Below are 24605 nucleotides of genomic sequence, written 5' to 3'. Positions count from 1 at the left end.
ATTAACAAGAAATAAAAGTATCATTACATCATTTTTATACACACATTATCATGTCGGAAGGAAAATTGAATTTTAATAAATTATACAATTTGAATGCAGATATAAATTAACTTATAAATAAAATATTAAATATGCAACGATAGAATGGCAAATTAATTATAACTACCTCTCCCCTGTTTGAGGCGCACAAGAGATCATTAAAAATTACTCTCCCGCTTCCCATCTAACAAAAGCAAACAAAGTAATGTCAAAGACACATTTCCCTTCCCTCCCCTCCCTTACAAAAAAAGATTTTGCAATATATAGCAAATATTGAAAGGAGCCAAACGTAACTTTTAAAGTAAAAAGAATATCAAATATCATTCAGCTAAACTTGGAAGGATAACGTAGCCTCCCCTAAATTTTTCTTTTGAAGGAATTACACTCGGGTCCCAAGAATTTATCACTATAAATCCTATAAAATCAAATAAAACTAAATATACAATTACCAGTTTTACTTACACCACATTCTTATTACTGACAGCTAAAAATAGGAACTGTCATTGCATATATCAATTAATATCAACCTGCGCCACGCACTTGTTATTAACAACTAAAATAGCTACATTAACAACTATCAAGATGTGTATTAACAACTAATATCAACCCGTACACAGTTAAAATAGGTATATTAACAACTGTTATTGCATATACAAATTATAAATAATTAATATCACTTGTTTCTTTTCAATGAATAAGGTCAAATAGGTAATTGTACATATAAATTTAATCACAGCCAAATCCCTTGGGACTTAAAAACTTACTTGATTTCATGGGACCTGACGATGATAAATTCTCTTGCTTGGGACTGATGTAATTTCCCTATTTTCTTTTTTTAATAAGGTACAACAGAATCATGATAATCTAGATTTTCACATCAAAGCACAACGTCACCCACCTAAATTGATATTCAAGGTGACACACATGTCATAGATTAATGAATAGCATTTGGCAAGGAACTAGTCCTCAAACCAAATAAGATGACATTACATTCCAACTGATCCTCATATGTGAGGGCATTGTTGCTACAAACCGAAGAACATCAGGATTCATGCTATCTGAAGGTCTCAATTCTTCTGATCTTCTATTCAAAACACGCAAAAACTTAGAAATGTTAGGGAGTACCATTTCTCTGCAGTGAAGATGCAACAGGGGAACCTTAGACAAGACACTTCCTTTTTGAACCTCCAGGCCTTCTGGCCTCCTCAACTTGTATGGCTGTCCAGTTGTCGGCTCCATGTCGACCCGAGGCATCTGTTTCCATTGGTTGTGCACAAACCAGCCATACTTGTAGTCACCAACTATGGGTGTGCCAAGAGCTTCAGCACAATGAACTCGCAACTGTTAAAGAAATGTGATCCAAAAAATAAGCTAGCTTAACTGAGCACAGCTGCATGGTAAAAACTGAGCATGTGTTTCCATTAACCATTGACACAATTAAAAGTCATAATGACATAATTCCTGTTTGCCCAAAAAAAAAAAAAAAAAAAGAATCCTAGATGCAATCAATAATTGAATGATTCGATAGCCAGCACAAAAGCATGAACATTCAAAATAAACTGGGTTATTCCCATCACAATGACATCGTGAGCCTTAACACACACAAACACACACAGCCTTTGGATCCCTCTAGTTTTAGGAAAGGTTCAATTTGGTCTATGGTTCAAAACCAATGCTAAGCTAGAATTTTCCAGAAAGGCCCAATTATGCCCTTTATAAGAAGTCCATAAATTAACAGAAACATCTGATGTGCCTCTTAAATTTACAGCCTGTCCCTTAAGTGAACCAACAAATTCAACATGGTTCAGATAGATTGGCCTCCAGAAATCACAAGATAAGCATATAGGAGAATTTCACATCTTTCCGTTAGCACTGCATCAAAATATGGGTAAATAGTATCTTAATTGCCTCTACCCAACTTGACATGGCATCAAGGGCTCGTGCAATAATTGAATCAATCCTTAAATTCTAGAAAAACCCAACAGATACCCTAAAACATTTATCGGATCTCTTCTTTTGATTTGTAGATGGTTTACAAAAGCAGCTAAGCTACCAGGTAGAACATAGAGAATGACCAGCATAGTGCACTCACGAAGCAGTTCCAACACAAACTCAGTCATAAACGAAAATGCTTAACTCTCCTAATTAAAGATCATATGCCAGTCAAGTCCAGGAAAGAGTGGGACTCGGGTTATTTTCAAGGTATTCGAGCAACTTTCTGCGCCCCAATTCTGGTTCATTATCCCTAAATCGTCATTTTGTAGAATCTCTGGCATAATCACAAACAGAGCTACCACTCATGCGCTCTCTATTAATGAAAGGCATAAGTGCAATTTATTGGTGCATATGAATAATCAAAGAGATGCCCTGATAAATCCAACATAATCCAGTTCATCACTCAATTTAAGACCACATGAAAACTAGGACTGTTCACGGGACGGATCGGGACCGGAACAGGCCCGTCTCGGTTCCGTCCCGATGAACAGTAACGGGACAGAAAATCTGTCCTGTGTCCCGGCCCATCCCAACCCGTCCTGAGGTTGTCCCAGTCCCGAAGTTTTTTAATTTCTTTAATTTTGTTAATTTTTTTAAATTTTTTTAAAAAAATCTGATTTTTTTAATTTTATTTTTTTGAGCTTAAACCTTATAAAAACATCTTTTTATTTTCTTTTTTATTTGTTTGGGCACTCTTAAACAAAAGCTCAAAATATTACATATAATAGTCATTAAAAATTCTGAACAAAAGCTTTTAACACAATAAAAACTTGCTAAAAATTCTAATAATCAATAATCTCAAATCATTAACAAATATAAAAACTCTAAATAAATATATCCATAGTTCCATACAATAGTCTTAAATCTTAAAAAAATATGAAAAAAATGATATTATATAAATAGGATAAAAAATTAAAAAAAATTAAAAAAAAAAAAGGAACCAGGACGGGACCGGGACGGGACGACCCCGTCCCGTGTCCCAGTCCCTTTTTTGTCCCGTTCCAAAAAAATTTTGGGACAGATCCGTCCTGTCCCAATAAGACCGGGACCGGCCTTGAGCACCCCTAATGAAAACGGGCATTTGTATATATAAAATTAATGTTTACTCTCTCCCCTCCAACATCTCCCGCGGAAAACTTTCCCATTTAGTTAATATCCTATGACCGACAAAGTAAATAGCATTTAAAATTTAGAGCAAACTTGACACAGCTAAAGATAGTGCCAATACTTTTACAAGCATAAGTCATAGCCTCCAAGATACCTGATGTTTCCGGTAAGTGAGTGGACGTAGCTCAATCCAGGAGCAACCATTTATCTTCGGACCAAGAACACGATACTCAGTTAGAGCTTCCTGGTGAGGTTCCATACCAGACTGGTGGGCAAGTACTACTCTTTCTGTCTTCCCGTCATCTAGAAGAACCTATGTTGAGTGATAAGTTATAAAAAAGTAATAAATGAAAAATTAGAACAAAGCAGCCACTTTTAAAATAAATAAATGCTAGCATGGATGCAGAAATACATCGACAACAAATGAACTTAGAAAGAGACAAGAACCTTTGAAAGAGGGGCGCAAATTAAGCCTTCTCTCTCTGTAGGAGTACCAATGACCAATGCCCAGTATCTCTGATATGTAGCTTCACATGCATCATTCCAAGCCTAGCATACCCACAATGAATTAGCTTAAAAGTTGAAAAGGAAATAGAAAGGTGTAGTTTGTTACTCTTAAGGGGGGAAAAACTCAAGTAAACAACTGATACTTCATTGAGAGCACAGTTTATGATATCATGTAAATAGGGCACCTTAAAAGAAGATTTTGCCTGGTTTATGTTACTGAAAAACCACTGAAGGTGTTCTATGCTATCTTTTGTTCTTCCTAGCAAATGGATGCCACTGGTGTCTCTATCAAGACGGTGAACCTGACAACTTACAAAATAAGAACACAAATATATATATTCAACAAAAAGAAACCAATTCAAAATCTTGGTTTAAGACATTGCAGACAATATTAGGATAGGACCATTTAAACATGTCTAAGAATGTCATTGTACATGTTTCAAGAAGAAAATTCAGATTATAGTATGTGGTTCAACAGTGCCTGGTTGAAACTTATGACTTGAATACTTGATAGTTGAGACTAAGATGCTCTCACCAGCATGCTAGAAGTTCACTAGGCAGAAAATTCAGATGACAATTTATATAAAATAATTGACCAAGAAAACATAAAATTTAACAGCCCGCCATTGGTCCATGAAAAGGATTAAAATAAAACAACCATAACCTTAACCCTTCTATTTTCAAGATAACTACAATATGCAACAGAGGTCATCAAATTCCTGCCAATGAAAAGAAATAAAGTTAAAGCAACAACTATATTCTTAACCTTTTAAAGAAACATGTAAGGAAAACTCCTATTCATCAAATTCCTACTATTTCTCTTAAGTAGTGCAAACAGGAAACAAAGAAAATGCAATTGCAGTCATAACTCTGAACTATATATTTGAACACTCCAACTATCCAATCAAGGATTAAAAACAATTATTTAGAATAAGCGGCAAATTTAAGTCATAAGCTACTCACAAATTGACACACCCTGCCTGCACTTCCCTACATAATACTGCCAAATGATACATGCATGCACACACATATATAGAGCGAGAGTGAAGAAAATATCATTATGCAGTTCTATGCATCAATTACCTTTTCAAAAGGAAAAGGCCAAAAAGAGAATTAAGGAAATTAACGTTTCTTTTCCTTATTGCCTTATTAAATCATTAATCAATTTTGTTTTAAGGAAACTTACAATCACTAAATGCTTCTGTTACCTGATCAACTATGAATTCATACGCTTTCTCAAAAATACTTTTTTATAGTTAATACTGCATTTGCATTTGCAGGAAAATTTATGCAGACAAATGGGATCATGCATTGTGACTTCTAGAAATAAGACCAAAAGATATTAAAACAGACCAATCACAAACAACCACGACAAGACCATGTCCAAATGCTGACTGCACCTCTTATGAGATATAGTTAATCATTTTGTAAATATCATAAGCTTTTGCTAAAGACCTAATCAAAATGACATTTATATCAGATACTATCCAACGTCATCAATCACATAAATATAGGTGAAAAGCGAGAGCTCAAGCTAAGTAGAAGATATAGCATGGAATTAAAAGATAAAATATATATATGAAAACCTGCCCGCAAACAAAACCTTAATATAGAAAATGAACCAGCAACAAAAATGCAGAGATAGAAAACAGACTCTAGCAATTTGAGAAATAGAATTTTCCTGCAAAACCCTTGTCAAGATTCTTCAACCTCACAAATGCTGTCACTCATCCCCCTAGATCAGAGCATGATATGCTCTGCTAGAGTTAGTCACCACTCACCCAGTTGTTTGTGTTCTTCACCCTATGTCCATCAGCCTGCTCCATCTGGTATATTCTTGGAATGAGAAAGATAGGAAAGGGGAGAAAGAAGGGAAAGAGTGACAGAGAGAGATGAGGGAAGAGAGAAACATGAACAGAGGGGGTTGCTGGATAATCCTTGAATTCATTCAATAGTCAGACTTCTCGGTTTGATCCTAGGAGTATCCTTTTATAGAAGGAAATAACTACTAACAGAACTAACTAACGGAAACAAACGCAATTAACAAGTTATTATCTAACGCCTACTCTAATCTAAGTAAATTGTCCTATCTACCCTTACTTATAAAACACGAATTACAATTACATAACAATGCCCTCCCCTTCAAAAGATCCTTGCCCTTAAGGATCTGGAATTACAAAGTTAGGAAATTGTTGTTGAAATTGAAATAGAGGCATCCAAGAAGCTTCTTCATCAGGTTTTCCTTTCCACTGAACTAGAACCTTAGTGATTATTCGCTGCTTCCTTCTGCCCACTCTTTTGTTTAGGATCTGCTCAAGTTCCTAAACTATAGGTAACTTAGGAAAATCAACCGGTGGATGTCTAGGCTTAATTGTCGGGTCAGGACATAATTTAAGCATGGAAATGTGAAAAACAAAATGAATTCGGGTTTCAGGAGGAAGATTCAATTTGTAGGCAACCTCCCCAATCTTTCTAGGATTTTGTAAGGCCCAAAATACCAAAGAGCCAACTTTTGGGAGCTTTGTGAAGCTGCAGAAATTTGCCTACAAGGTTGTAATTTTAAGAAAACCCACTACCCCACAGCAAATTCTCTATCAACCCTGTGAGAATCAGACTTCTGCTACAAGGTTGTAATTTGCAGCCCGATGTAAATGATGTTTGAGGATGGCTAGCATCTCTTCTCTTGCTGAAAAACTTCTATTAACAGCTTCCAAAACAGAATTATGGGGTAAGTAGGGAGAGTGGATAGGGGGCTTCTGTCCAAACAGTAGCTTATAGGGGGAGGCCTTTGTAGAGGAGTGGAAATTGGTGTTGTACCACCATTCTGCTTGGGATAGCCACCTGCTCCATTCCTTAGGTTTCTCCCAGGTCATGCACCTCAAATAGGTCTCCAAACATTGGTTAAGGACTTCTGATTGTCTATCCGTTTGAAGATGGTATGAAGAAGATAATTTCTTATCTACTCCCATTACCCTTAAGAACTCCTTCCAAAAATCGCTTACAATAATGGGGTCCCAATCACTAATAATCTTTGCTGGAGCTCCATGTAATTTAAACACATGATCCATGAATAATTGTGCCAATGTAGATGTGGAATAAGGATGGGAGAGAGGGATAAAATGAGCATACTTACTCATTCTATTACTAATGACCCAAATAGCATCCTTCCTATGAGATTTAGGGAGTCCGTCAATGAAGTCCATTGCAATACTTCCCAAATCCTATTAGGAATAGGCAGTGGCTGTAGTATTCCACGAGAAGCAGTGGTCTTATACTTGCACCATGCACATGTGTCACAATGCTTAATAAAATCTGCAATGTCATGGATCATTTTCTTCTACCAAAAAAGGCTTTTAACACGCTGGTATGTAGCTTGAATACCAAAATGCCCTCCTTGGGGACTAGTGTGCATCCATTCCAGAATCTATTGTCTTAAGGCCTGATTAGCCCCTATAACCAACTTGCCTTTCCTCCTTAATAAGTCACCATCCCAAGAAAAATGACTCCATTGGCCATCTTGCAGTTGAACCCTTTGTTTAATGGTTGAAACAGTATCATCTTGATCCCAACTAGCTTTAATTTTATCCAAAGGTTGAGGGGAAGTATCAAATGCCGTCTGTAAGAGTTGTTGTCATGGCATCCTAGAAACAGCATCAGCTGCTGTGTTATTATTCCCCTTCTTATAGTGAATTTCATAATCAAACCCAGCAAGTTTAGATACCCAAAATCGTTGAAAAGGAGTTTTGAGTTGCTGAGCTAGTAAGTATTTTAGACTTTGCTCGTCAATCTTAATAATAAATTTCCTTCTTTCCAAGTACTGATGCCATTGTAGGACAGCCATGACCACTATCATTAGCTCCTTCTCATAAATTGAGAGCCTTTGATGTTTTGGGGATAGACCTTTGCTAAAAAATGCAACGGGTTGCCCCTGCTGCATAAGCACTGCTCCAATGCCTAATCCACATGCATCCGCTTCCACAACAAATTGTTTGGAAAAATCAAAGCAAAGTAAGTACTGGAGCTGAAGTGAGAGCATCCTTAAGCTGTTGGAAAGCTCTGTTAGCATCGAGTGACCACAAAAACCCATTCTTCTTTAGCAAATTGGTGAGAGGTCTAGCAATAGTGCCATAATTCTTTATGAACCGCCTGTAATAGCTTGCCAACCCTAGGAATCCATGCAGTTGCTTCACATTAACAGGTTCAGGCCAATCTTTTACAGCCTGAATCTTTTTTGGATCAATGGAGACCTCTCCATTACCAATAATGTGTCCTAAACATTCCACGGAGGTTGTTGCAAAGGATCACTTCTCCTTCTTTGCATAATAGGTGTTATCTCTTAAGATTTGCAGCACCACCTTGACATGAGATTGGTGTTCTTCTTGTAGTATAATAGGGTGTTTGTGACCTTCTCGAAGGGGTGGAAGCTCCTTAGGTTCTTTGAACACATCCTGAAAATCACCTAGAGTAGTTTGAATTAAACTGGTTGCATTTTCATCAATACTGGAAACCGAAAAACACTCTAACTCCGTGTTATTGGCCTGAATTAAATGCACCAAAAATTTTTGGTTGTGTTGAAGAAAATTCTATCCGACCTTCTTAGATTGAATGATCTCCCAAGGATTGGGGGTATTTGCCTGTAACTTGCATATCTGATCATTTTTCTAGAAATACATGATCATTCTTTCATAATCCCAAAAAGCATTCTTGATGCTCTTTAGCCATTTCACACCTAGCACCATATCATAAGTAGGTGAGTCCAGAATCCTAAAATCGAAGGTGAAGTCTAATCCTTGTATTTTCCACTTGAAGTCCCTCCAGAGTCCGTGAACCTTCAGCATTTTGCCTCCTACAACTTGTACACGTGAATCATGTGCATAATCAGTTTTCCAACCCAACTTTTGAGCTACGGTCAAGTCAAGAAAGTCATGTGTACTCCCATTGTCTATTAGAATCTGAATTGGACGTCTTCCCACATAGCCTTGTAATCCCATAAACTCCGCATCATCGACTCCACTAATAGCATGCAAAGAAATGGTAGGAGTTATTTCGTCTTCATCTGTTGCGAGATCCAACCTTGAGTCATTCTCTAATTCTGCCTTCTCATCATATTCAATGAAGTGCAGGAGCATCTTTTTTTGTTGGGGACATTTGTGATCCTTAGAAAATTTTTCATGGCACCTCCACTGTTAGTGGTTTGGACACCTTAGGAGGATTCTTGATAGCAAAAGACTGAGATGTAGTCATGGCAGAGTTGAATTTTCCCTTATGCTAGGACCCACTATTTGCATGTCCTTCATTACTCCAAGAAGACGTGTTTCGTGATCCTGGAGCCACCCAATTCACAGGTGTTGCAAGCTTGGGTCTCTTAGTCCACGGTTTCTTTTCACCGAGATGCTCATTAGTGAGTTCTTGCATTCTTGCAAGACTCTTGGCTTCTCTCATGGATTTGGTCTTGAACATTCGGATTGGGTCGGCGAGTTCTTCCTTAATCAAGTTTAGGTAGGCGTTGACCAATTGAGCTTCGTTGAATCCCACCTTCATCGAGACCAAATCAAACTCTTTATTGAAATTGGCGAGAGTCCCTTGGTCATGCAAACACAGAAGGTCACCAATTGGGGACTCATAGGCCGGCCCAAAACAATCCTTCAAAAGTGCGACATATGCTTCCCAAGATGGTGGGTTGCTTGCCCATTGTTTTTCACATGCTATATGCCATTGGAAGGCGCGATCATTGAGATGCAGGCTAGTGATTTTAACCTTCAAGTCAGTCGCCGTTTCATCTAGTTTGAAAAATCGCTCGCACTTAAGAATCCATGCCACCACGTTTGTCCGCGGGAACTTTGGAAACTCCATCTTGGTGAACTGGGTCGCGCATTGTCATCCATTGCCGCCCCCATTCGGTCTGTCAATAAGTTGTGGTTGTTTTGGGTTATGGAGTGTCATGGTAACCTCCTCTAAATTTCGAGCCATTGCCTAAAGTTGCGTGGACATGTGAAAAACTGATTCTTGAAGTGCCGTCACTATAGTTAATTGTTGTTCTACTACTTGGAGTTGTTCGTCAATGACTTTATTGCTAGTCTTCAATCGTGTCTCAGGCATACAGAATCAGAGATTGTAGGGATAGGCCGAAAACCTGTGGCTCTGATGTCACTTGGTATGTTCTTGGAATTAGAAAGATAGGAAAGGGGAGAAAGAAGGGAAAGAGTGACAGAGAGAGAAGAGGGAAGAGAGAAACAAGAATAGAAAGGGTTGCTGGATAATCCTTGAATTCATTCAATAGTCAAACTTCTCGGTTTGATCCTAGGAGTATCTTTTTATGGAAGGAAATAACTACTAACAGAACTAACTAACGAAAACAAATGCAATTAACAAGTTATTATCTGGTAGCTATTCTAATCTAAGTAAGTTGTCCTATCTACCCTTACTTATATAACACAAATTACAATTACATAACACTATCCTTGTTGTTTTTGCATCACAACTTTAAGTTATTAATTTTAGGCCCAATAAGCTCACGCTTCCCTTATTTCTTTGTTACATAGCTTCAGAACCATGAATTCCTCTCTCTGTCGGAATAATTCACAAATGAAAAGTAAATACATTCTTCTTTCATTACAAGAAATTTGTTTTGATATGAAGCGCTGCAAGCATGCATTCACAAACTACAAGGGCAAATTAATAGAAGGAAGAAAAAATGGCGTAATTCCCTCTCCATGGTTCGCACATCAGACTAAAAATGCAATAAAACAAAACCAATTCTCAATGTTTTTATATTTAAAATTCACAAGTTAGGGAAGGAGAAGTGGGCTAGAAAAGTTATAAGGTTCAAACAAACATGAGTCCAATTTCTTAACATAGTCACAAGTGGTGAGCAGAGGTTGGAAGTACAAAATGGCTGGAGGAAGCATGAAAGTGAGGCCGCCTGTTCAAGAAAAGCAAAGAAGAATTTGGAAGGACTGGAGTCTCCTAGATTCTGGTATACTCAACAGGTAGTTATGTTTTTCCCCTTTTACTGACCTCTCTCTGTGAATTCCCTGAAATTCATTCTAGAATAATGGAAACCAAACAGAAAATCTCAACGCTTTTCCTCTAAAGTTTAAAGGAATCCCAGGAAGAAAAGAGCTACACTTACCGAACATTTTAAGTCAACAGTTAAGATTATGATTAATCAGGACATCAATACACCATTAATGGAAAAATGTCCAGCACAACAATGCATTTTATTGTCAAAAATCGACCAAATTGTTTTGCTGGCTGATAAGAATTTGAAAAGGGGAGCCCACCAGCTTAGGACCCTCATCATAGTCATAGGAAAGTGCTGCAGCCGCCAATGCATCCATGCTATTATGAATTGGCAGATTTCCCTAACAAGGTTACCAAGAAAATTAGAAGGGAAGAAAATTAAAAGGCAAGAACAAAAATGCATTAATAACTGCACAAATACTCAAACCTTAACAGGCAATTTTGGAGGTTTATTTAGTACAATTATGGCAGGATCCTGAAATAAATACATTGAAAAATGTCCACAATAAATAAAATATCTATCAATGAACTTAAATCAAAAAATTAGTCAAACTGAGTAAATTAAGATTTGGAAGACATGCCTTGTAAATCACAAGCCTCTGCAGATACCTAATTTCATCAGCATTTGGATATAGAGTTCCACTAGGTATTGTGTCATATCTTTTAGAAATCCTAGTCTCAGCAACTGATACAGGGACATGAATTCTTGCCCCAGGCTTCATCACTTCATTATGTTTAATCTGTTGTTAAGCTGCACAGTTGTAGTATCATTAAAGCTACAACATATTGTAAGAAATTGACCAATTCAAAATAAACAAACACGCACACAGGAGATTCTCGGGAGTCCAGAGCAAGGTTTGTGACTCAAAATGGTGGAACAAAAAAGTTACATGAAAGTATCATTGGTTTCAGTACCTTTCTCAAAGACTTCTGCCCTTCATTTTGAGTAAAAGAGTTCTCAGAAATTGGGTGTTCCATCTTGACCTTTAACAAGAAAATAACATTAAAACCAATAACTAAACTTATTAATCCCTGAATTTGACCATGAAACAAACTACATATATTATTTGGAAACAAATTGCATATCCTCTCTTTAGTGTGGTGATGCAGGATCATTTGCATGGCTTGGCACAAGCCACATGTGCCATGGGCCAGGGCTCATAGCCCATGCCATATGGTCCATTTGAAGAAACTACCAGAAACTAAACATCTACAATTTGTTCACCTCCCCCGTACCCCGAACCCCCCCCCCCTTCTTTTCCGACCGTCCGGTTCGTAGTGTTGCCCATCAGGTGTAGTACATCTGTTCCCGCTTCCTTCTACGTCCTCTTTGAGTTCAGTTCTATGATTTTCTCCCTCTCTCTTATCCTACATTCTATCTATCTAAATCTGTTGCTTTTTTCCTTCTCATTATGTAATTATCTAGATTTAAGAGTTGAGGCACACTGCTGAAAGGGTGCTTCTATGGTATCAACACAGCATGTGCACCCCATAAAAAATTAATTTGCATTTGTTCTTCCTGGATCAATCGAAGATAGTCGAACACCGTGAAAACTTGCAGAATTTTGTTTCAAACATAACATTGACGAAAGAGAAGAAAATTCACGTGTTACTGGTGAAAGCAATCAAATTATGCTACAGAGAAAAAGAAATATATAGATAATGCTTACAAGGCCATCCCTAAAATGGGACTCAATAACAGAATTCCACATCCCCTTGAAGTAATACTTCATCCAACTGATAGCAGTGATATGACCAGCCTCTCCCGAAGCAGCGATTGAGTTCTTGCCAGGCAAAGGGTGGGGAGGGAAAGGAGGCAATGAGAGAAGCTGCCTGGGTTTCGGACCTTCTTTTGGCGCATCAAGGCGAGCAATGTTGTTGGACACTCTGATTACAGGCTCAACAGTGACAGGACGTGGAGGGCGAATCCTGGAGTAGCGTCTCACTGTAACAAATATACAGTGGCTGCGGTTATTGCCAAACATCATTGCACATTCTGCTAAAAAAGAAGTGTCTATCTTCACGAGCAACAAATTTCCTCTCTTTCCCACCGAAAAGTTAAGAAGATCGTCTGTGTAGTTCTGCGTAGGTATTGGAGGAAGTCAGGGAGAGAAGAAGCCAAATAGCGTTGCGATTTTCCCACCGGAAAAAATTTTGTGAGGGTATGAGAGTTGAGTTCTTAATGTTCAATCCCGTCTAACTCCGCTCACAATTGTCCAGAAGTTAGGATTGGAAATGTTCATGCCGCCGCGCAAGTTTTAGGTTTTCCTTTTTGTTTTTTTGGGAGAATTACATTTAAGTCCTAGAGAAATAATCACTACAAAATCTCAAGTAACAACCTGAGCAGCTTGTAATAACAAGTCCTACAGTGAGAATGACAACCTCTGAAACTTGTTTTTAAATTACTTGGGACCTCATTGTAATTCTCCCTTATTTTTTCCCTGTCCTTTTTACTTTTTCCCCCTTTCCCAACAAAATTATATGCAACACATGCTACTAGATAAAAGAAAGTATTAACACCGTGCCGTGAATGAAGTCATAGCATCAGCTGATCGTATAGCTAAGGCTTCAGAAACAACACCTTGTAGGCTAGTAGTTCTTGATGTTTCTGTTTACTCCGCTGTTTATTTTTCTCTTCTTGTAAGCCGTTGTAAATATCCTTTTTTCCAATATATTTCACATTAAAAAAAATAAATAAATAAAAATTAATTAAGTTATTTATTCATAATAATTATTCGTAATAAATATTAGTTCATTAGATAAATGTAAATCTCTTAATATATGTAACAAATAAGTATATTTTAGAGAATAAATTATAAATTTTTAAAACAAAGTAAATTGAGATATTATATTTAGAACTAAATTTAATTAATTCCTAACTAATCCTATATTCAAAATTAGAGGTAGTACTCCTCCGGTCCTTAATATAAAATCTATTTAACTACTTTGATTAAATTAAAAAAGTTGGTTAAGTTAGGTAATAATCATAAATATGACATATGTTTTCCAAAATACCTTGGTTAAAATTTTTAAAAAAAACTGAAATTTCAAAAAATATTTTAAATTATTTTATTAAAAATACAAAGCGGTAGAATTGATGTATGTGTAGAATTAATGAGTAATAAATACTCACTCACTTCATAAAATATATAGATGTATTACTAATGAGTAATAAGTATTATTGTGGTATTTAATTATTTAATAGGGATAATTTAGAAAAAATAGTAAATATAAGAAATAGGTCCTATATTTAGGATCAAGATCAACTTTTAATTAGGTCTTATATTAAAGACTGGAGGAGTATTGTTAAACAAGCATGTGCTCATCAAATCGAAGGCTCTAAAGGGACCATGAGAGGTATTTTCTATTTTTAGCGAAAATTTATTTGAGGTCTTTTACAATTTCTTTTGATTTTGAATTGAGTCTCTGAGTTTTTTTAATTATTATTAGATCCTTTGGCTTTATTAGTCCTTACCCTTAACTAAATAGTAACACCATTAAATACTACTGTTAGGAAGTGTGGCGCATCTCTTTTTGTTTCATTCCCAACATCTTCTTCCACGTCCGGCGTTACCCTTATTTGGAGCCTCTAGTGCTTGAGCTCACTGTGTCCACTTCTTTCTTCTATAAAACAAATTGTGGCCACATGAGATTCTTAATCGTCCAATTTCACAGTCTGATAAAACATTAATACAGACATGAGACAACCTACCTTCAACTTCTAATTCTTCTCAATAAAGAAATTTGAAAAGCAGCAACTGTACTCATGTTGCATTTGTTCCATTGCCTGCAACTATCGTGCCTCAATAACTCTTTTTTTTATTACTAAATCAGAGGCACATTCCACCAAATTTGACCTTGAGAATGTGAATAATCAATTAGGCCGAGGGTCAAATAATAAAGTAGATTCAGAGGCTGAACAACTTTTGAGTTAAGTTCCAACCCTTATCTGGACTAATATTTTTGAAATTATCGGTCTAGGAAAAGCAAAATGAAAAAATTTGAAAAAAAATTCCAGAAAATTTTAGAAAAATAGTAAAAATGTAAATTAGAGGTTTTGAAACCCTATTTGAAGCCCTAGATGTGGAAATGGTATGAAAATAAATTATTACAGAATTTCTTGTAAACAGAGGTTTTTTAGAAAAACAGTAAAAAAAAATTAGCTCAAAACAATTATTTTAAATATTTAGAGGCCTCAATAATTCTAAAAAAAATATGAGAAAATTATTTAAGGATTTATTTGAATTTATAAAATTATTTCCAGGCCCTGGAGGTGAAAGGATTAACTTTAGAAGATTTATTACCAAAATCTTATCGGTAAAGCCCTATTTTAGAGAAAATTCAAAATAAATAGTTAGAGGCGGAGATAAACTCCTAAATTTTTTAGATTGCTTTCCTAGATTAGAAAGGAGTTTTTGATGGAGAGAATGAATTTTTGGAAGCTCAGAACTATTTTTGAAAATAGTAACCAACATGGTGAGTTTTAGTCAAAAATTGATTTTTATGAGTGGATCCCACTTTTTCTTCCTTTTTAAATCAGATTTGGACTTCATATTGGCTAAGAGGGCCCAAAATTTAATGCAAATGGTGGCCTAACAATTAAAGAGTCTTAACCAAAATTAAGTCAAAATATCCATGGAATAATCATGATACAAGACACTTGGCAAGATCAAAAAATTTGGAGCATTTCATAAAGGCCACATGGCCTCTTAGGTGGCCAAATCTAGTGCCACAAGTGAGGAGAGGGAGTCAGATTTTAGGTCTATAAATACCCCCTCATATTAAGCATACTTCGACCAAAATAGAGAAAATAGGAGGAAATTCTGCCAAATTCAAAACTCAACTCCAAACAGCACCTAACACACTCCAAATTCAAAAAAAAATCATCAAGCTTCAAGTTAGGATCCATTAAGGTATGTCTAAACTTGATTTTGGTTGGATTTAAGGGTTGTTTTAATTGATATTTCATGACAAATTCCATGGTGCCATGCTGTAATATTTTGGCCTAATTAAGGAAGCATTAGGGAAGGATAGAAACTATGAATATAAGCTTGTAATTACATCTTTAATTGATATTTGGATTGAATTTTGGAAGAAATCAAAGTTAGGGTTTATATAGCCCTATTCAGCCACTATGGTTTCTTGGGACAGGAATTTGTTTCAATATAATTTGATGATTCTAATGAGTTTAAAAATTGTTTTTGTGTAGGGGAATGCAAAGGGAATGTGTTTAAAATCATTAGAATCCAAAATAAAAATTTTAGAAATTATACTACCCTATTCGGTTAAAGTGAATTGAAGGGGAAAGAGTATGATTTTGTTGAATCTGATTTGATATTTGGATTATATATGAAAAATTGTGTAGGAATGGGTCAAGAGATTGATGGAAACAAAGAAGAAATAATTATGTCAAAAATCAAGAAAAAAAAAGGATTTAATTGAGTTCAAGGGGGAACATTAATATTTATGCTTGGATTATTGGTAACTTGGGATGTGTTTATGCATGAATTGATAGGCATTGTACAAGAGAACAAGGAGGAAACCAAAGGAGTCAAGGAGGCCAAAATTGTGCATTAAAAAGAGGTAGCATAGAACTCACAATTTGTCATGTTAACTTGCTTGCTTGTTATATGATATGACTACTTGAATATGTGCTATGTTATGTTTGAGATTATTTGATGAAAATGACATGTTAGTTGATTGCATTGTATGCTTGGCATCATGCATTAACATGTTGTTTATGAGTGAATTGTGATGATACTTGCATGGCATAGAATGTTCATGAATCTATATGTAACCTTCCTTGCATGATATTATTATTGTAATTCCTACTACTGAGATTTCTATGAAATTTCATTCCTCTCAATATATAAACAATCAATAGGAACCTCAAGTGGTGTGTTCAAGGGCAAGGAGATGGTATTTCCATGAAAAAATTATGTTGTGGAATCATATAGAAGTTATTTGAACCTAATGTATATGTTTTGTAATTATTATGAAATGTTATGTATTATTGGGAATTATGTTGGGATACTATATTAATTATCAAGGATGCTTGACATGTGAACATTTGATTAAAGAGTCATGTTTAAGCATGTGATGTGTGATTGGAATGGTTATATAGATTGAAAAGAGGAGAAAAAGGCAAGAATTTTATGAAAAGAGGATAAGAATTAACTTTTTCAGGGTAAAGTTTGACCAACAAAATTGTGTGTAATTGGATCAGATTTTGGATGAAACTTGATAGAATTATATATCATATTTTTAGCTTTAAAACAAGTAATATTTCATTAAATTTGGAGTTTTATACAAAAAGTTATGCCCTTTCAAAGTTAGACATAAATCCTGAAAGATTAAAAAATAACCAAATGAACAGTACAACTTTGCACGAAATCTGAGATTAATTGATGAGTTTTCGATGCCAATGAGTATTTTTCCTTCAAAAAGCATGTTAAGAGCTTTCCATAGAACTTGAAACCATCTTATGTCGATTTTTCTAGAGTTAGTTATAAATTTTTAAAGTTTGGCCTTTGTAAAGGTTATAATGAATAGTAAATCAAATTTAAGAAATTTTGAAATTCAAACTTTTCTAAATTAAGACCATAAGAAATGATTCTAAATTATTCTAATTAAGATAAAATATGGTCCAAAAGTAAGGTGTGACAGCAAGTACCAGAAAATTATGTTCACTTCCCACACACTTCTAATTTCTTTTATCAACTTGATTAGCTTCCAAATGCTGTGTTGTTTGCTTTTGACCAAATGCATGCCTGTACTTTTCTTTTTTTTCTCGTTTTGCTTGAATTATTATAATACATATTCGCACCTTTTTTCTATTGGAAAAATATATAAAATGCTTGATATTGCAATTCTGGTATACTTATGCGTGATTGGTTCCAACACTTCTAAGTGACCTTCTCTATAAATAATATAATAAGAGGGAGAAAACTTAGGATGAAGACAAAGAAAAGTTAGTGGTGGAAGAGGGAGGAGAGAGAGAGACAAAGCGGGAGTAAAGCACGGGGTAGGAAGGGGGTGAGTAATAAGGTATAGAGACCAACAAGAAGGCAAATAAACTGAACGTCCATTCTCATTGAATAGATATATGCTATAGTGCAGTATATAAAGAGGTGTGGCGCGTGGTATACATGTGATGAATTAGAGAAAACACTGTACATGTAGCCCTAATGCAATATTCTAGAATCCAGAAATAATGGACCGAGCAGTTGGGCTGAGTGTTGTGATTATTGGGCTAAACTTTGTGCTCTAATGGTCCATGGCCATTCAGCAGGGCAGATGCCGAATGTGGGGAGGCATGCTTTTCTCTTGCAATCAATACTTGGCTTTTGTGTCCATACGGATTAGGGTTTTAAGTAGTTCCTCACCTCACTCTTCTTCCATCCTACTTCGTTTTCTCTGCTCCCACTCATAAGAAGAGGTTCCTCAACTTTTCATTTTAGCTCTAATACCATGATAAGGTACAGAGACCAACAAGAAGACAAATAAATTGAACGTCTATTCTCATTGAATAGAGATATGCTACAGTGCAGTATATAAAGAGGTGTGGCACATAGTATACATGTGATGAATTAGAGAAAACACTGTACACGTAGCCCTAATACAATATTCTAGAATCTAGAAATAATGGACCGAGCACTTGGGCTGAGTGTTGTGATTATTGGGCTAAACTTTATGCTCTAACAGTGAGGAGTAATGCAGTCATTGAAGGGTGGACATGCAAACCATCGTGCGTGAATGCAGTCAAGCTGGATTGTGAAGATGATATGATGCATCAGTGCTTGTTGATGTCAATTTTTAACGATGTTGGTATTTAGTTGATGGTAAGAACTAACACATCTAATGGTAAGTTAAAAAATTTAATTAAAAAAAGCTTAGGAATCTGGTTCAAAATCTAAAGTAGCTATAACGGGCTCCAAATTATTTTTCTTTATTTTTATTTTTTTGGTTTATTTGGGTTTAGTTGTATTTAGTATTTTGAGTTTTTTTTTCAATAGTTACTAATATCATAAATTTATTAATTTTAAATACTTTCAACATCTTAAAAAAAAATTTCAACAGCACTCAATATTATAAATTAGTTAATTTTTAGTGTATTCAACATTTTAAAATATTTTTTAATAGTACCTAGTATCTATTTTTCCATTTAGCACCCTCATATATTAGTCTACTAGCACCCAGTATACATCTTTTTTATTCTTTTTATTATGTTTATTATTTTTTACCTGGGTTTAATTGTATGCATCACTGTTAAGTATTTTTTTCATTAGCACTTAGTATCATTAATTAATTAATTAATTTTCAGTGCATTAACAGTATTTTTTTTAGTTAGTGAGCGCTGCTTAAAAAATTATTTCAGGATGTTGAATGCATTAAAAATTAACTAGTTTAAATTTTTATATCTTATTGAAAAAATATTCCAACATACTAGATGCACTAAAAATTAATCAATTTTGGATATTTGGTACTCCGCCGGTCCTTAATATAAGACCCAATTCTTAAGTTGGTTTTGGTCCTAAATATAAGACCCATTTCTCATATTTATCAATTTTCTTTAAATTATTCCAATGGATACTCCTTCAATCATAATCAAGTAGAAGAGGGAGGGGGTATTAAGAAAGATGATTATGGTGTTTTAGAAAAAATGTGTCACTTTTTTTTTATAATTAACTAACTTACCTAACTTCCTTAATCTAATCAAATTAGTTAAATAGGTCTTATATTAAGGACCGGAGGAATACTATTTGAAAAATATCTTAAGGTGATGTACATAATTTAACCCAAATAAACAAAAAAAATAAAAAATAATGAGAAAAGAAAGAAAAAGGGACCGCTCATGCTCATAGGTTTGATGAGCAGGACACGTGAACCCATTATTAAACCACGTGGAATTCACATTCCTTGCTTATTGATTTGATGAAGGGGGCATGCCCATCCCCAAAGGATAGAGTTTGGGATGAATCATGAACTTTTTCTTTTAATGTTTTATGCTTTTTATTATTTTTCGTTTGGGCTAAGTTCATCCTTGTTAGAATAAATAGAGAATGGATTAGAAACGTACCGGGTCAGATCTTGGGTCGGGTCGGTCGAATCTTCTTAGCCCACGCTTAAGTTAGACTATAAAAGTCTAAGCTTTTAAGTGCCAGCAGAGCACCTCTTTGCAAGAAAGAAATAAGAGAGAGAGAGAGAGATTGTAGGAAAGCTCAACTACTGTAGTGATTTGAGCTGATGGGGGGAAGCCTTTATTTATAACTTTTGTCAGGGGTATTTTGGGTAGCCTAAAATATCCACTGAGCCCATCAGCTAAAATCTGAGATACGATATATAAATATATCCTTATCTCATAATATCATGATATTTGAATTCAAATCCAGAATCAATCATAATTAATTTTAAATAAATATATATACTTAATATATATTTAATCTATACAATATAAATTAATTAATTTATTATAAACTAATCATATTTATATTGTAACTGATTGGATATGATTCAGGGTGTTTGACCAAGTCAAACATACCACAAGATCGCTTGGATATTTGACTAGTATATTCTCTTTATACCCGGTTAAATAATCCGGCCCATCAAGGGCGGATCCAAGCCCAAAATCCAACATCTCCCACTTGCACTTGATGGGTTGCCCATCGTGTGATAGCTAAATCTTTCATTACTTCATACTAGGTGTTTGCCGTTTCCGCGTGGGCATGACGTCATCGATTCGAGTACTTGTGCACTAGGAATCCTTTATGCAGGACCAGCACACAAGAACACCCTTGGTGTACCTGCAAATTGTATGCTTGTTGCCTCGAATGCCCTAGTTTTATCCATACACTTTACTTGTGGCATATCTAATCCCTCTCGAGTTATTTTGTTTACTCAAATTGCCTTCCTATATGTATGGTATCCACACTTACTTAGTTGTGCAAGGGACATGTCACAGAAACCAACGTAGATGTGTACTTCAGGATAAATCTTCTGACTATTCATCATTTAGATTTGGCATAGTCTCTTTCCCAGTCTTGACTCGTTAGATCACATCATTCTTGACTGTGGGGTTTAGGCTAGAGTAGCTGTCACTAAACCAAACCCTTGTGATTCTGTCTAAGTCTTAAGGGCATTATGAAAGGTTTATTTCCTTTTTGGGACTCACACCGTAATGGATCAGGGATCTTCCATCTACGCCGATGTTACGGATTTGAGTGAGCTCATGCAGTATGAATTGCATGCTACGGTGCTCGATCCACTAAGTGGAGTATGTCCCTTTTGGTTTTAGTAGCACCGTACAGACTTAAGTTCCAAATGCACTCTAACATTTGAACTAGGAGCTCTTTCATCACAACTATATATGATGTCTTATAAGTGAAGAGTTCCTTGTCTGGCTACAGGTCTCATGGATGACACATTATCCATGATTCGGCCCAGACTTTTATGGGTCTCATCTCAGTCTAGCTGAGGTGACATTTGTACAATGATTCTTCTCTACCATCTCATGGTGATCATCTGCTGTCAAACCTCCTATGTCCCATGAGAACATAGCAAGGCGGTTGCTCGTGTGAGTGAGCCAACGTTGTGACCTGTACGACATATTGGTATTGCATGCCTCATGCCTATGTATGTATAAATACACAAATGTATATACAAGGAAATTTCCTTGAACTAGATAAAATTCATTGAATTACTAAGTAAGAGGAAACGAAAAAGTTCAGTACAACATGCCTTGTGCCTACATAATTGAACAAGAAAAGGGATCAAAAAGAAAAAGGAGCTCAATACATCATGCTCTATGCATGCCTAAGGCCTTTACATGCTTGACAAAAGGATCTCTAGCTATAGGCTTGGTTAGGGGATTTGCCAACATCTTATAAGTGGACAAGTATTGAACTATCACTTGTTTCTTCGCAATCATATCCCTTACAAAATGATATTTTATGTCTATATGCTTAGTATGATTATGGTACTTAGGGTCCTTTGTATAGGCTATTGCTGCTTGACTATCACAGTGAATCAGAGTTGGTCCCTCACTACCACCATAGATTCCCAATCATACTAAGAATCTTTTGAGCCACGCAGCTTCTTGGACAGCTGCAGAACATGCCACGTATTCTACTTCCATGGATGAAAGAGACACACATGTTTGTTTCTTACTGCTCTAGAAGATTGCTCCATTATTCAGTAGGAAAGCATAGCCTGATGTCGAGTGTTACTCGTCCAGGTCTCCTGCCTAATCAGCATCGGAATAACCCTCTGCACGAAGGCTGTTTCCTTGATAGCATAACCCATAGTCCATAGTTCCTTTTAGATATCTCATAATCCTCTTTACATCTTCCTAGTGTTTTACTCCTAGATTGGATTGGAATCGGCTCATAAGTCCAATTGCGAAGCATATGTTTGGCCTGGTACATAACATGGCGTACATTAGGCTGCTAACAGCACTTGAGTATGAGACTCTCTTCATGCGTTCTATATCGCATTGTTTTATAGGGCTTATTTCCTCGCTTAGGTTATGTCTCTTAACTACAAGGGTATCCATAGGCTTACAATCTCTCATATTGAAACGCTTAAGAATCTTTGCTATGTATGCCTTTTGTGATAATGATAGTAATTTTCTAGAATGATCTCTTTTTATCTTAACACCTAAGATATATTCTGCTTCACCCATGTCTTTCATCTTGAAGTTCAAGGATAACCACTCTTTGATCATCTCTATTAGTTTAAGATTGGTACCAGCTGGGAGTATGTCGTCGACATAGAGGGATAGAATAACAAAGTTGTCTCCAAACCGCTTGATATAAACGCAGTGATCTTCCTCGATCATTTTTATTCCATAGGAGCTTATAGCTTTGTGGAACCTTAAGTACCATTGCCTAGATGATTGCTTGAGTCTAAGTGGATCTCAAGAGTTTACAAACCTTTTGTTCGTTCCCTTTCTGTATGAAGCCCTTAGACTGTTTTATATAGATTTCTTCATCTAGTTCTCCATTTAGGAAAGTAGTTTTTTACATCCATCTGATATAACTCTAAGTCTAAACTTACTACTAGAGCCAGTATCAGTCGTATCGAGTTGAAACATACAACAGGAGAGAAGGTGTCTCCATAATCCACTCCTTCCCGTTGTGTATACCCTTTGGCAACTAACCTTGCTTTAGGTTTATCAATTGATCCATCAGCCTTATGTTTGTACTTGAGAACCCACTTGCTTCTAATTGCCTTTCGCCCAGGTGGTAGATCAATTAATTTCTATACTTGGTTGGACTCCATGGAATCCATTTCCTCTTGTAAGGCCTTTTGCCATTTTTCCTTAGCATGTCCTGTTAGTGCTTCTTTAACACTTACGGGGTCTTCTTTATCATTTTCTAGACTAATGATGAATGTTGCTCCTTCAATTGAGAAGCGTCTCTTAGGAGTTTTGTCTTTATTACTTCTCCTAAGTGAGGTTGCTGCAGGACTTCTTCTTGTGGCTGAGTTAGACCTTGTTGTGAAAATGGTTCAACCCTCCCACTCGGATCAATAGACTGAGGAACACTTTGTTGTACCTCATTGCTATCATCCTCATAAAGAGAGCTTGTTCGATCAATACTCCCTCTGCTAGGAAATTCAGTTTCTATGAATGTTGTGTCCCTTGACTCTATCTTAGTCACTGAGCCATCATCATTTTCACGAATGAAGATATACCCCTTAGAGTTATCAGAGTATCTTATGAAGATACACTCTTTGCCCCCTCGGTTCTAGCTTGTCATACTTATGGGAAGAATCACGAATGTAGACTGCTGACCCCTATGGTCTTAGGATGGTTAGATCCGGTTTGCGGTTTGTCCATGATTCATAAGGGGTTGTGGTGACTGATTTAGAAGGCACTCAGTTAAGTATGAATGTGGCAGTTAAAAGAGCATCTCCCCAAATATGAGGTTGGAAGCTCAACTTGTGCCATCATTGATCTAACCATATCGAGGAGAGTTTTGTTTCTCCTTTTAACAACTCCGTTTTGTTGAGGAGTGCCGGGGATTGTTAGTTGCCTAACAATACCCCTTTCTTCAAAGAGCTCCTTGAACTAATCACAGAGGTATTCTTGACCTCAGTCAGTTCTTAAGGCTTTGATTCTTGAACCTAGATGATTTTCCACTAGATTGAGATATTTTCTAAAGCACTCTAATGCCTCAGATTTGTGGGAAATCAGGTAAGTATAGCCATATCGAGAAGAATCATCGATGAAGGTAATAAACTACCATGCTCTGTGACGTGCCCTAACACTCATTGGCTCGCAAATATCAGAGTGTACCAGTTCAAGAGGGTGATTAGCCCTAGTTTCCTTTCCGAAAGGTTTCTATGTGCTCTTGCTAGTGAGGCAATGTTCACACAGAGACATTTCCTTTTTGGACACGTTTCCTAGCAAACCCACTTTTGCCAGTTTGGTCATGCGTTCTTGACCAATATGTCCTAATCTAGTATGCCATATATCGTAATTGACATCGGAAAAAAGTGCATAGCAAGAACTAGAAAAATTGTCATTGAAATTCTCTAAAACAAAGAAACCATCTGAAACATAACCAGAACCTGAAAAATTGGTCTCATACGAAACGTCTACTGTGAAATCATGAAAAAAGATATTGAAATGAAATTTAACTAAGGAAATAACAGACACAAGATTTCGTCAGATTTCCGGAGCGTAGAGGACATTTTGCAAGACTAGGGTTTTTCCTCTATGCAGGGTCAGCTCACAAGTACCGATCCCTTTGACTTCTATTCTCACGTTGTTTCCAACATAAAGCCATCTGCTTCTTGTTGGTAACCAACAAAATTCTGTGATGTTGCCACAATCCTTACTCATGTGGTCTGTGGCCCTTAAGTCTATAACCCAAACAGGATTAATTTCAGCAATAAACGCAATGCTAGAAATATAAGAGAAAAGTATTGAA

General features: G+C 36.1%; 1 protein-coding gene across 3 annotated transcripts; it reads right to left on the bottom strand.

Annotated features, from left to right (window-relative positions):
• Nucleotides 1–723: 723 nt before the first annotated feature.
• Nucleotides 724–12924, bottom strand: LOC114739740 (RNA pseudouridine synthase 3, mitochondrial). 3 transcript variants are annotated; one of them, XM_028927823.1, is made up of 9 exons: nt 12342–12923; nt 11587–11655; nt 11253–11411; nt 11099–11146; nt 10932–11012; nt 3834–3950; nt 3589–3690; nt 3296–3454; nt 724–1380 (listed from the first exon to the last, which is right to left on the bottom strand). In XM_028927823.1, the coding sequence occupies exons 1-9, from the start codon at nt 12657–12659 to the stop codon at nt 1006–1008; spliced, it is 1428 nt and encodes a 475-aa protein (XP_028783656.1). In that variant the 5' UTR covers nt 12660–12923; the 3' UTR covers nt 724–1005. The 3 variants fall into 3 exon arrangements, with proteins under 3 accessions (XP_028783656.1, XP_028783666.1, XP_028783662.1); XM_028927833.1 differs by lacking the exon at nt 3834–3950 and having other exon boundaries at nt 12342–12924; XM_028927829.1 differs by lacking the exon at nt 11587–11655.
• Between the last annotated feature and the right edge of the window lie 11681 nt (nt 12925–24605).

Source organism: Neltuma alba, unplaced genomic scaffold, assembly GCF_004799145.2.
Source record: "Neltuma alba isolate B1F8T4 unplaced genomic scaffold, ASM479914v2 tig00000485_pilon, whole genome shotgun sequence".
In the NCBI taxonomy this organism is placed as follows: Eukaryota; Viridiplantae; Streptophyta; class Magnoliopsida; order Fabales; family Fabaceae; genus Neltuma; species Neltuma alba.
This window is presented reverse-complemented; position numbering and strand designations above follow the sequence as displayed.

Excerpts from the sequence above, each read along its gene's own strand:
- LOC114739740 (XM_028927823.1), bottom strand. The coding sequence starts at position 12,659 with ATGATGTTTGGCAATAACCGCAGCCACTGTATATTTGTTACAGTGAGA. Across the intron at positions 11,412-11,586 it reads GGCAGAAGTCTTTGAGAAAG|ATTAAACATAATGAAGTGAT; the intron begins GTACTGAAACCA and ends GCTTAACAACAG. Across the intron at positions 3,455-3,588 it reads TTTGCGCCCCTCTTTCAAAG|GTTCTTCTAGATGACGGGAA; the intron begins GTTCTTGTCTCT and ends CACTCAACATAG.